This window comes from Hypoxylon fragiforme (assembly GCF_022984875.1).
Source record: "Hypoxylon fragiforme strain CBS 206.31 chromosome Unknown GGS25scaffold_3, whole genome shotgun sequence".
NCBI lineage: Eukaryota > Fungi > Ascomycota > Sordariomycetes > Xylariales > Hypoxylaceae > Hypoxylon > Hypoxylon fragiforme.
In genome coordinates this window covers 1,604,599-1,617,354 of record NW_026054758.1, presented here as the reverse complement: position 1 = coordinate 1,617,354, position 12,756 = coordinate 1,604,599, and the positions used below count along the sequence as shown (strand labels likewise).

The following is a 12,756-nucleotide window of genomic DNA, read 5'->3' as shown; positions in this document are numbered from 1 at the left end:
GTTGTAGTTGGCGAAGGTTGGAAGATGGAAGGGTGGGCTGTGGAAGAGTCACAGTTATTAAGAAGAGAGAAATCAAGAAGGGAACGCGCGAGGGAAGGAGGAGCGGAAAACAATGAGTCGCCCAGATCACCAGAGGCCTCCACTTTTCAAGGCGCACGTGTACCAAATTGAGCTTAGCTTAGAGGTACAATGGTACATAGTACAAACAATGGCTACAAACGGACCTAGCGCTGCGCTGGTAGTAGCCACCTACATAATACTAGGTTAGGTACATCTCATACTATGTTGAAGTGAAGACTGCCACTGGTCCTGCATGATTCCATTGTGCAATCAACTTTTATCTGTGAGATACAACATTAGGATAATTATGAGGTTCATCTACGATGAATCATGAATGTTGTCAAAAGCAATGAACCTACACAAGTCATAGCAGATACATGTAGGTAATCCATAACACCTAGTATATCTTCAGTTCATACATTCATGAATTGCTACCTAGTATAATCCCTCGGGTAGCCGTCAATATAGAAAGGTTTGATACATTGTATTGGTTTAATGAGATCCCCCGTGGATCCCAACTTTTGGTAGCTTGAATAGACAATTCCCGCCTCTTGGTGGCCCTTCCATCCTAAAGGTCGCGTTGTTCGCATCGATATATACCCTTCTAGACCATAGATGTTTTTTTCGCGCGTGTGAAAATTAAATTTCACCATGTTTGCTTACTTTCCAACGGCCGCAGGTTGTCGTGCTGGTATTGACTTGGCGGCCTTTGCAGCGAGCGCGCTTCCTTCTTGGGAGTTGACCTCGAAGAAATGGTATAAGACAATAAGAACCATGGATACGGAACCGAGGAAAATGGCGAGGCGGTACAAATCGTCGTCGGAAATCATCGTGAACGATTGACGGGAGTGATTAGACTCGAGATTTTTGGTTGAGAGTTGAGAAACTGGCTAGTATGTCAATCAATGGTCGTTGTTAATTTTTATTAGGACAAGCGCAAGCTTACTCTTCTGTGCAATTACAAAATCTCTCTTTGCCTTAGGTCCTTCCGCGAAGATTGAAGAGGCCTGATAAATGTCAAAAGTATCAAGAGTGAGTTCCTTTATTTGTTCATGTTGGATAAAATTCAAGTTGAGGCCAGCTTGGAGTTCAATGTTGTAGTTACGTACTTAGTAATAAATACTTAGTAATAAACTGTACAGGTGTAGCGTGACTAGCGTCGCAATGCACGGTACGTATGTATTGTACATAAAAGTACGCTAGTAATGGCAGATCAATGATTGAAGTACGCCACTACTCTACATACCTAGAAGTCATGTGACGTAGGCGTGTAGTTCTTTTATTCAATGCCCCCGCCAGCATACAGCCCACTAAACTTCACTAATCTTTGAAGTGTAAGATCTAACAGGAACTGTGACACTCTAATTTGTGCTCAACAACACTTTGTCGCGACACAATTAAATCCTCACACATTATTCGAACCCCCCGGATATATCTGGAAGTTAGCGGGATATCTATTATGAGAATCTGAAAAGCCATCCCCTATACGAAATCACCAATCGTTCGAATTTCTCTCCACCACCATGCCTCCCAAAAAGAAGGAAGAGCCCAAAGGCAAAAAGCCTTCTGCCTCGAAGGTAGCGGAGGACAAGACTTTTGGTATGAAAAACAAGAAAGGCTCAGTGGCCCAGAAGCACATCAAACAGATCCAAGCATCAGCAAAGGCAGGGGGTAGTGCCGAGGAGAAAAAGAAGCAAGCAGAGAGAGAAGCCCGTCTTCAAGAGAAGAAGGCTGCCGAGGATGCGAAGCGAGAAGCTGAGGCTATGCTCAACAAACCAGCACAAATCCAAAAGGTTCCTTTCGGTGTCGACCCCAAAACCGTTGTCTGTATCTTCTTCAAGAAGGGCAATTGCGAAAAGGGGAAAAAGTGCAAATTCGCACACGATCTCTCTGTTGAACGTAAGACGGAGAAGAAGAACCTCTACACTGACGGCCGGGCAGAAGAGGAGGAAGAGAAGAAGAAAGAGACATCTGAGGATTGGGATGAAGAGAAGTTACGAAAGGTGGTACTCTCCAAGAAGGGCAATCAACAAACTACCACCGACAAAGTTTGCAAATTCTTCACTGAAGCGATCGAAGACGGGAAGTATGGTTGGTTTTGGACATGTCCAAACGGAGGCGACAAGTGCAAATATAAACACGCCCTTCCACCGGGGTAAGTACCCGTCCTCCTTTACTTTACCGCGTTGTTTCACTGACATGATAAATTCAGTTTCGTGCTCAAGACTAAAGAGCAGCGCGCTGCCGAGAAAGCACTTATGGACAAGTCTCCGCTTAAGACTTTGACTCTTGAAGACTTTTTAGAATCGGAAAGACACAAGCTTACCGGCACTCTCACGCCTGTCACCCCGGAAAGTTTTGCTAAATGGAAGCAGGAACGCTTGGGTAAGAAGGCTGCCGAGGAACAAGCTCGACAAGCCAAGGAATCTACCGGCCGTGCGTTGTTCGAGAGTGGCAACTGGAGGTATGGCGAAGACGACTCCGAAGACGAAAATGATGATGACGCCTGGAATCTGGAGAAGTTAAGGCAAGAGACACAAGCTATCCGAGACAGAAAGGAGGCAGAGCGAGTAGCCGCAGAAGCAGGCTATTCGGCCGATTCATATCAACCGCCTAGTACTGGCAGTGGTACTCCTGTGGTTGCAGGCTCCTGACTTGTTTCGCAAATGGGCACCGAAATGAGAACTCTGGGTGAATTAGCAGAGTTCTATCTCGACAAGTGGGTAATACACAAGACAAGCGACGAGTCAAGGATCACGACCCGTCAGCTTGGCTCGGGTATACCCGTTACGTCTAGGCCATAGCAAATCCTGCATGGGATTCAGCTATTCTTTTGAACCATGCGAGACAATAGGGGATCTGTCATCGTATTGACGGGTTCAGTCTTCTGACTTAGGTTTATATAGGCCATACCAATCGGGGATCGAATCAAATTGAAGAGCATAGGACAACTTATACATTTTGCTGTCGTGTCTTCCGAACAAAGTGTTTGATATCAGCTGATACTATTCAATTCATTCACCTTCTGGAGTGCTAAATACTGTTTTGATAGGAAAAACTGAAGCTCGAGAATACCCAAGCATCCGTACCGGGCCACGCCTGCACTAGTAGTCACAATGCCAGATCTTGTGTTGATACAGACCATAGGCACTAGGCACTGCCGCACGAAACACTCAATTTTGGGTTTTGGAACGGCCCTTGCCTATCAAAAGAACACGCAGTTTACCACTTCTCAACAAATGGGCGCATGTCCACCTCTTGCGTGAACGCAGAACGGTGCTGCGTGTGTAGATTCCAGTAACTCTCAGCAATCTAGGGGTAAGTCAGTATCGAGACCAGAGCTTTGTGGCTAGGGGCACAGACCGCGTCAGCTCTGAGCTTACTATCCTCGACTCCATTGTTCACGTTGTAATGGCTAGTCCTGGGGATGTCGATGACTCCGTCAATGATGGCGTGTGCTACGTGTATTCCTTTGGGGCCAAACTCCCGCGCCAGAGACTGTCCAAGTGCTCGTCGAGCAAACATGCTCGCCGCCATCGTGGAAAATTGGTTTGACCCCCTAACAGAAGCCGTGGCTCCCGTGATAAGCAATGTCGGCGGATGTTTGGAGTCTGATACCGATTCTAGGAGCAGTGGAAGCGCCTTCTGAGCAAAGTTGAAGAGACCTCGCCTGGCATTATGCTTTAGCTCGGAGTACTCGGAAACATGGAGTTAAGCATACATACGCATTACCACCGACAGCGCCGTCAAAATCGTCGACGGTTAACTCGAGAAAGGGCAACCTCTTAAAGCCGGCACCGACATTGTAGATAGCCGCAGCAAGCTTCAAGCCAGGCAGTTCCTTAGCGATGGCCTCGAAGGCTGAGTTCAATGACTTGACGTCTGAGGTGTCAGCGCTAATTCCGATTGCTTTGCCTCCAGATTTATTGATCTCGGCTACGGTGTCTTGGTACGACTCGGGCGTACGAGTCAACAATACAACGGGGTAGGCTTTGGCGAACTGGAGAGCACATGCCCTGCCTGTGCCTGGGCCAGCACCTGCAACGATGGCGAAGAATTTAGAAGCCATGATAGTACAAAGTACCTAGGTAATTTAGGAGTTGTTGAAATAGCCCTGGAGGTGAAATAAAGTTGGACGGGTATCTCTTTTGGATGAGTATCCTTAGATCATTGATCTGAATTATATATGTAGGTCTTGAAGCTGGCTTATAAACCTACCAACTTACCTATCTACCTACCCAGTAGCTATTAGGTACATGTAGGCATTCGGGATTAACAAAGAACATGACATGTACCCCAATGGTGATTAATAATTCTATATGCAGTCCGAAGAGTTGGTGTATTGATGACAAATTCTGTGAGATGTCGCAATTCTTCTCTACATGCCGAATCTCGGTCTGTGAACTTTGAGGTTGACGGTTGCATATGTATTAGTAGGTAGTTACTAGGTATTGCATCAAGTTGCGCAGTTTGGTGGTAACTATGTAGGTAGTTATTGTACAAGTACATAATTAGTTATAGCAAGCTCCGGCAAGGCGCTATGACCCCTCAGCGCAACCGTCATTAATACTTGACTAAACTTAAATTTTACGGAGCTTACATCAAATTTCAATGATAGTATTGTACCGTTTTCATGTGTACGGCATAACTAGTACCTAGCAACTATATCTAATCCTTACCCAATAGTTAACGGCCATACTACTACTACTACTTATCCCTATCCCTATCCCTAATCCATGGACGTATGCCCTTTAATTCATTCAATCTTCGTCGAACAACGCGCGCTTTTGCATATGTAACCACGTGCAGTGCCTAGCGAATTGCTACCCTTCAACCCTTCAAATGTTTTATTAAAGGGCCTTAAGGCTTCAATGATTACATCTAATTCTAATACTCCATTTAAGAGAACGAACTACGTACATATGCTACATACTAACGGCAGCTGTCTTTCCAAAGATTAAAATCAAAATTCCTAACCTAGTAAGTCTCATTCATCACTTCTGATAATCTTGGCAGTTCTAACTCCAGCCTCCAGGTCCACCAGAAAAGACGCTTACCTATTGTCTCGTAGTATGATAATCGGGGGTGGGTATGATGGAACATAACAACACAAGGAAGGAGGCCAAGGCAAGGGCCATATATGAGACCACCAGGAATGCCTCTACCGACTCTGATGATGAGCTGGGAGATGAAGCTACGATATTTCCCGTCCCCTCGACTAAATTGCGACGAGGTCCTAGTGCCGGACTTGTATCTCCCCTATCACATAGATCGAAGCAGCAGGATTCAACCAGAGAAGGTAAAGTGCAGCAAAGTTCTCCCTCGGCTGCCTTGAAATCCCCAGTACAGTCTATGCCACGATTGGCCGTGCAAATCAGGTCATCAGCCTCACCATCTCATATACGGCAGAATCCCGTCCTAAAAGGGGATCAGGCGTTGCGCCCCAAATCACCCCAAAATCCAACGGAAAGCAAGTCTCCCGTGGCTCTACCCCCCGTAAAGAGTGAAACGAAAAGGAGAGGCAGACCTAAAGGTTGGAAACCAGGAATGTCCTACATAGACACTAAACAAATATCTGACGGAAACGCGCAACAAAGCAAGTCCAAGAGACCAGCAGATCCTCCCAGAGAATCAAAACGCCGTGGGAGACCGCTGCATGCCAGAGAACGATATCTCCAAACCAACCCCACATATATGCCGTTCCTATGTGAATGGCATTACCGTGGGGGGAAACGCTGCCCTGCGGAACTACAGAATCTGATGACCCTAGTCAAACATGTCCGTTTACTTCACTCAACCGTGAAGCCGCCAACTTGTGCATGGGGAAAATGTGGACTGGGAGGTAGTCTTGTCTGTTTCGGAACCAAGGAAGAATTACAGGACCATTTGTTGAAGGAACACATCTTACCAATTACATGGTATAGGGGGGAGGGATATCAAAACAAAGGCATCTCGAAGCTGAAAGCCGACCGCCTGAAACCACCGAGCTACCTTTTCGATGAAAGTGGCAAGCAAGTTACCCCATGGTCAGCAAAATTGATAATAGAGGACGACCAGCAACGCAAAGAAAGGATACGGAAGCTGGAAAGGTTCCTGATTCAGCAGGACGAGAATGCTCCCGACGACGAAGAGTACACAAAACAAACATTGGGGATCCAGTGATCTATAAATGATCCGCGGTTTTGAAATTTCCGCTCCTTAGTGGGCTTGATTCCATCCTGGGCCGCAGCCTCATCGGAGATAACGTACATCCAACTCTACCTACCTAACCTAGGTAGTTTTGTCGATTGGGCAGCTCTGAAGAGCGGCCCTCGAATAGACCGCGCCAGAATCTGCTCTTTCAGTGACACTTTCTTGGGAGTGATATTCAGGAACGACTGTGCGACTCATGGAATTGATTGAAAGGCAAGCATCTGACCAGCATTCCTTTGAGCTTCGGCGGCTATAATTATCATCCACAAAGAAGGTTGGCACCTAGAGTTTTTTTTTCATAAGCTTTAACTACACCGTTGTTTTTTCATGCACCCACCTACTGACGTTGCCAACGGGCAACAAACCTTGTGTAAGCTGCCCGCCGCCGCTTTGATTCTTATTACAACAAACAGAGGTACATGATAGGTAATAGGGTCACCGCCCTAGCTCAAGGTTATGGTATGCGCTCACCTAGAACTGTTGATGATCCTTAAAATGCCCGGTTACGCGGAGGCTGACCCATCCACCTTGGTATAGCTACAATTTGTACTGTGAAGTGGGATTCTCCATATCTGGGCATCAATACAAATTCCTATTTCCCATATCCCATATTCCATGGTCTTGCCAGCAAATTTTAAACCATCAGCTCGACTACAGTATATATATACTTGTTTCCCCCCCATGACGTAAGAGACGTAGTCGGCATTGATGAGTATATATGTATGTATTGATGGTACGCCAGGTAATTATGGTACCTACATGTATGTATGTATGTGTGTATGTACACAGGTATGGATGGTAGCAGCTGATGGATCCATTGATCCATTCCATGTGGTGGATTGCATGAAAAGGTGGGATTCCAAACAACTTTTCTACGTAATACGTGGGGAAGGGCTCTGCAGTCTCTGCAGTCTCTGCTAAGGTTAGAGATCACGATGAAAAGAGGAAAGAGGAAAGAATGTAACGCAATGAAGCCAATGAAGCCAATGAGCATTGGCATTGAATGCAATGCTGCGCCTTGTACATAAGTTCTGTGCCGTAACTTACATATCTGTACTTTTCTTCCAATCCTTTGTCTTCCTGCGTGATAAGAATATGAATGAGGAGGATCGTGAATGAACATTTTGCAAAGGGAATTGCTGCTTCAAATATTAACAAATGTCAATAGTGTGGATTTGTATGAATATTAAAGTTGCAACAATCTACCTACGCCGTATGAGGCCCTACCAGCTTGTAGTACCAGGTCCTAGTCCACCGTCCTATGGCATAGTACGTTAGGTAGGGTAGGTACTAGGTTAGGTATGTTAAAAATATGGAATGATTCAATGTTGCGGGAATAAGGTCTGGTGGCGCTAGGATAACGGCGTGATTGAGGGAACACAGACATCAATCAATTAATCAATTATCAATCAATCTGGATTTCCAGCGTGAGTTTACAACGGTTGTGTACATATATATGTACCTACATCTAGTAGGTACTAGGTACCTATTGTACCTAGTACTTACCTACTGAGTCACTGCAGCAAGTACCCAACGCAATAAAATAGCTAAAGGGGTACATTTTCTCATATAAAAATCGGTGCACTGTTGGTGAAACTAGGCGCAACATTGAACATTGAACATTGAACATCAATGATTGAAGTACCTACAATACTTACCCGTAGGTACCTGACATTTGTTCCAGACTAGATGTCCTCATTCACGCCCATTTTCAAATTGCCTTTCCCTGCCTTCCACGTTTTTCTTCCAACACCAAAAAGAAAAGAGAAAGGGAATTAATCATATCCATCCCTTCAACGTTCAATGTTCTATTTCACCCTTTCTTTCCTAAAATACCACCTACCTAGTCTAATTAGCACCTACCGACCTTCTTATCCCACCCCTTACGACTGCCGGACTTTATGAATTAAAATAAAACAAAATCACCTTAATCATCCATACACTAGTTCTACATATCCATGATCGTGCGGACTGAATCGGTCTAGCTAGAACGTCTAGACTTGGGTATCGACTTACTTACGTATCCTAGAGGCCTAGAGGCCGTGCTTTATTATTAGGTAGTTCATCCGCAGCAATCGGAAACATACCTAGACCTAGACCTGAACCTACATACCTAGAACATCAATTACCTGCCTACCTGAGTTCTGACGTTTGTCTATTTGACTCTACCTATACATACATACAAACATACATGTTACATATCATCCTTACATTCATACATACATACACATACATACATACATACATACATACATACCTACTTGCCCCCCTATGGTACCTACCTCAACCTACCAGACCTTGACACTTGATACATTTGATACACTTGGAATTTGGATGCCCCTTTCAGACATCCTTCTGTCGTATAGGTAACGAACAGTACCAAGGGAAGAACGAGCAAGTCAAAATAGGCATTGCCCATGTTTCCGAGCTTAAGGCGCTTGAGACAACACCGCACCCTAGCTACTGCTAAAGGTACTACTGTCTGATTAGCAAGCAAGCAAGCAAGCAAGCAAGCAAGCCAAAAAAAAAGAGTTAAGAAAAAAAAAGAAAAAAAAAGGAGCTGGACGCAACGTATCCCAAGTGGGGCTCTGTCCACTTACATACCAGGTCCGCCCCTTTTGCCCCTCGCTCCGGCTCGCCCTAGTGGTTCCAGTGGCTCCTGGTGGTCTACCAGTGATCCTAGTGATCCCAGTGATCCTAGTGACATCTTCCGACCGAAACACAGCCTGCTACATAATAGCAGCATTGAACAATACGAAGTGAGCATAGTGCTCTCTTTGGTGTCGTCTTGGTGTCCAGTGTCGATTGGTGGTCAGTGGTCCTAGTGCAACTTGTACCTTTAGCACAGGTCAACTACGACGTGCATACAACTGTTGTCCACTACACTATCTACGGGTACATACCTAACCTAGGTACCTAAGTTAGAAGTATAACCACCCCTACCCCCCCTAACCCCCTGTCAAATAAACGCCCAGCATCAAAGTAACCCAGGCTTAGTTTGGCCCAGTTTGGCCCAGTTTGGCAGATCTAGCCAGTAATAAACCCCCTCTCCTCGCTACTACAATCGCCGCCTACCCGCCGACATGGGTTCCGACGAGTCAATTGAGCACCATTCCAACCTCTACCATTCGTCTCCAAAGTCTTCCTCTCCAACAACCTCTACCTCCGCAACCCGACGAGGTCCTCATTTTCGATTAAAAAAGAGACTTACATCATGGCATCATACCAATGTTGACCTGAGGGACTCTAATTTAGGCGATAACACAACCAACGAAAAGATGCCTGTCAAGTCGTCCGCCGCTGCTGGCACCAACAGCCACTTCAACCAGAAGCTGAAGAATTTCTTTCGTATTAATAGCTCCAATACCAATGGAGATAAAGAGAAGAGTCTCGATCATTCCTTGAAGTCAGAAAACAAAGTCGGCTTTCGTCAATCTAGGAAGTTTTTCACCAACGTCGGTAGGATTAGATCGACTACCATAGCGAGTGAGGGAAATCCATTGGACGATGCCCTTAGTCCCACCGCGAATGCGAACCCATATTTTGCCCACCAGGGCCAACCTGGCCTTCGTCATCACAACGAAGGCTCCGTGCCGCCGAGTCCCCCCGATACCCCAAGTCTAAAAGTTCATGGTCCCGACGGCGAGAAAGAACAAGCCACGAATGCCACGAAAGAAGAGTTAGCGAGAAAGTTGAGAAGAGTCGCGAGTGCCCCGAATGCGCAAGGGCTCTTCAGTCATGGGAAAGGTAGCGGGGAAAGACCGGCCACCGCAGAACTCGGAAAAGAGCCGCTAATACAAGGCGAGAATCTCGCTTCCCTAGGTTTCGTTGATCCCAAAACCGCCATTGCCGCATCTAGAACCCTCACCGTTCCCGAGAATGATGGTCTTGGTGCTCTACCTCCACCAAGCCAAACCAACCTCGCTTTCCGCAGGACATACAGCTCCAACTCGATTAAAGTGCGCACTGTCGAGGTCAGCCCGGCCAGCTTCGACAAGATTAAGCTCATTGGCAAAGGCGATGTTGGAAAGGTTTACCTCGTCAGAGAGAAGAAGAGCTCCCGGCTCTATGCTATGAAGGGTAAGTCATTTGCCTTTCCCCTTGTCCCCTTGCGCCTACAGAATTACGCTTACCAAAGTAGTCTTGAGCAAGAAGGAGATGATTAAGCGCAACAAGATCAAGAGAGCATTGGCCGAGCAGGAGATTCTAGCGACGAGCAACCATCCTTTCATTGTGACATTATATCACTCTTTCCAGTCCGAGGACCACCTCTATTTGTGCATGGAATATTGTAGTGGCGGGGAATTCTTTCGGGCGTTGCAGACTCGTCCCGGCAAATGTATCCCGGAAGATGACGCCCGGTTCTATGCTGCGGAGGTTACAGCCGCCTTAGAATATTTGCATCTAATGGGATTTATCTATCGAGATCTGAAGCCAGAGAGTTTGTTCACCCCGCGCCTTCTACATAACTGTCGCAGTGCTAATATGATGGACAGATATTCTACTTCATCAGTCGGGCCACATCATGCTTTCCGATTTCGATCTCTCAAAGCAGTCAGACCCTGGTGGCAAGCCAACCATGATTATGGGTAAGAACGGTGCTAGCACATCGTCTCTTCCTACAATAGATACAAAATCGTGTATCGCCAATTTCCGAACCAACTCGTTTGTGGGAACCGAAGAGTATATCGCCCCAGAAGTTATTAAGGGCAGCGGGCACACAAGTGCTGTAGACTGGTGGACCCTTGGTATCTTAATATACGAGATGTTGTACGGCACAACACCGTTCAAGGGCAAGAACCGTAACGCGACGTTCGCTAATATTCTCCGCGAGGAGATCCCATTCCCGGAACACTCGGGGGCACCGCAAATCTCAAAGTATGCTCTTTCTGAAACCAACTAACCGACTATTGGGTGCTTAAGCTAACTAAAGACTCAGTCTCTGCAAGTCGTTAATACGAAAACTGCTGATCAAGGACGAGACCAGGAGGTTAGGTGCTAGGGCGGGAGCATCCGACATCAAGGCCCATCCATTCTTCCGCACGACACAATGGGCACTTATTCGACACATGAAGCCACCCATCGTCCCACATGCAGGCCGTGGCATTGACACGGTCAACTTCAGGAATGTCAAGGAGAGCGAAAGTGTCGATATTACAGGAACGAGGCTCAACAAAGGTGTGCCGTTGGACAGTGGATTGGCCACACCGGGCAATGAAGCTGTCGATCCTTTTGAAGAGTTCAACAGTGTGACATTACACCACGAAGGTGATCCTTACGACAGTGATAGGTAATTGTTCAGAAACATACCCTACCTTGCACGGCAATATTGTGTGTCACGGCAACTCCATGACACCTAGAAAGGAAGAAAGAAAGACCTGCTCTTGGGGCCGGGGCCTTGTACGTGATTGTCAGGGTGTCAAATTTTGTCACGACATTAACTTCATCGTCGACAAGGCATTGTACAATGAAGCCTCCAATAATAAATGAAGAAAGAAACAGAAAAAAAAAAACATCACCATCCATTTACGACTTTCCTCTACGGTCAAATTCATGTTGAAGACTGCGACCAGGACTGAGCACAAGAAGGAACGGGACAACGACGGCATACCAAGCATTCATATGTAGGGCGTTTATTGGTACGAGGAGTTTGGGAGAAAGACTACAGAAAAAGGACCGTGGGTTATCAATGGCTTGCTTGTATGACAGTTGCAAATAAGGCTTGCTTGCTTTGCTTACTTACGTCGAAGTTGTTTCTTAGAAAGTCTTGAAACGGCCCACGCTGCTTGCCCCCCGTGTGTGACATAGCATTCATTTTAACTAGTTCCTATCAGATTGCATCTCTTTGCCTCTCATTCTAATTATTCCTCTAGTCATTCTTTTACGTCGCTTTGTTGGGCTTGGTCAGGGGGAGGGGGTAGTATAGTCAATTTTCTTTGCAGTCAGCCTCTATAGTAATTGTTGAACATGATGAAACGTGCTTATTATATCCATGATATAATATATCTTGTCATTACACTAACCAGGACAGATATATTCATAAGCTACCCGCAGGTAGGCAAGTAGGAGGTAGGGAAGTAGGAGGTAGGAGGTAGGTAGGGATATGTCGTATTTGGAGATCATCGGTCATGAGTGGGGAGGCCCATGAACGAACGTATGTATTTGATTAAGGCTTACGTCCGCTGACTTCTGTAAGGGGGGGGGGAAGGGTTGCCATATCTGATACCCCCATGTGACAGTGACTCTATTAATACACGAGGCTATGTAGGCAGCTACCTCTGCCGATGGCATGGTGCAATGCAATTCTTTTAATACGTACAGTACATACACCATACCATGCCTCTTGACTTCAATGTTAGATCTCACGGATAGATAATAAAACGACACTAGGTACTACTAGGTAACCTAGGCTAGGTAATTACACACATACCTAGTTAGGCTGCGTCGCAAAAGCCGGCCGGCTATCGATGTGAGACGGCGTTGGATCGACTTCCTGTTCTGGAA

General features: G+C 46.1%; 6 protein-coding genes across 6 annotated transcripts; 3 read left to right on the top strand and 3 right to left on the bottom strand.

The window, feature by feature from the left end:
• Positions 1–244: 244 nt before the first annotated feature.
• GGS25DRAFT_481280 (Oligosaccaryltransferase-domain-containing protein) lies at positions 245–1,216 on the bottom strand. The gene is made up of 2 exons (XM_049260168.1): positions 1,007–1,216; positions 245–946 (listed from the first exon to the last, which is right to left on the bottom strand). The coding sequence occupies exon 2, from the start codon at positions 888–890 to the stop codon at positions 720–722; it is 171 nt and encodes a 56-aa protein (XP_049118845.1). The 5' UTR covers positions 891–946; positions 1,007–1,216; the 3' UTR covers positions 245–719.
• Positions 1,217–1,301: 85 nt separating this feature from the next.
• On the top strand, positions 1,302–3,101 carry GGS25DRAFT_180571 (uncharacterized protein). Its single transcript, XM_049256623.1, has 2 exons — positions 1,302–2,215; positions 2,273–3,101. The coding sequence occupies exons 1-2, from the start codon at positions 1,584–1,586 to the stop codon at positions 2,712–2,714; spliced, it is 1,074 nt and encodes a 357-aa protein (XP_049118844.1). The 5' UTR covers positions 1,302–1,583; the 3' UTR covers positions 2,715–3,101.
• Positions 3,102–3,282: 181 nt separating this feature from the next.
• Positions 3,283–4,129, bottom strand: GGS25DRAFT_519370 (NAD(P)-binding protein; the record flags this gene model as incomplete). Its single annotated transcript, XM_049263696.1, has 3 exons — positions 3,283–3,372; positions 3,424–3,730; positions 3,786–4,129. The coding sequence occupies 3 exons, from the start codon at positions 4,127–4,129 to the stop codon at positions 3,283–3,285; spliced, it is 741 nt and encodes a 246-aa protein (XP_049118843.1).
• Positions 4,130–4,732: 603 nt separating this feature from the next.
• GGS25DRAFT_481276 (uncharacterized protein) lies at positions 4,733–6,630 on the top strand. Its single transcript, XM_049260167.1, has 3 exons — positions 4,733–5,040; positions 5,096–6,525; positions 6,608–6,630. Exon 2 carries the CDS (start codon positions 5,152–5,154, stop codon positions 6,220–6,222), a length of 1,071 nt encoding a protein of 356 aa, XP_049118842.1. The 5' UTR covers positions 4,733–5,040; positions 5,096–5,151; the 3' UTR covers positions 6,223–6,525; positions 6,608–6,630.
• Positions 6,527–7,556, bottom strand: GGS25DRAFT_180560 (uncharacterized protein). Its single transcript, XM_049256622.1, has 3 exons — positions 7,463–7,556; positions 6,590–7,391; positions 6,527–6,534 (listed from the first exon to the last, which is right to left on the bottom strand). Exon 2 carries the CDS (start codon positions 7,373–7,375, stop codon positions 6,887–6,889), a length of 489 nt encoding a protein of 162 aa, XP_049118841.1. The 5' UTR covers positions 7,376–7,391; positions 7,463–7,556; the 3' UTR covers positions 6,527–6,534; positions 6,590–6,886.
• Positions 7,557–9,530: 1,974 nt separating this feature from the next.
• GGS25DRAFT_513338 (Pkinase-domain-containing protein) lies at positions 9,531–11,546 on the top strand (the record flags this gene model as incomplete). The annotated part of the gene is made up of 4 exons (XM_049262871.1): positions 9,531–10,332; positions 10,394–10,693; positions 10,749–11,130; positions 11,192–11,546. 4 exons carry the CDS (start codon positions 9,531–9,533, stop codon positions 11,544–11,546), a joined length of 1,839 nt encoding a protein of 612 aa, XP_049118840.1.
• Between the last annotated feature and the right edge of the window lie 1,210 nt (positions 11,547–12,756).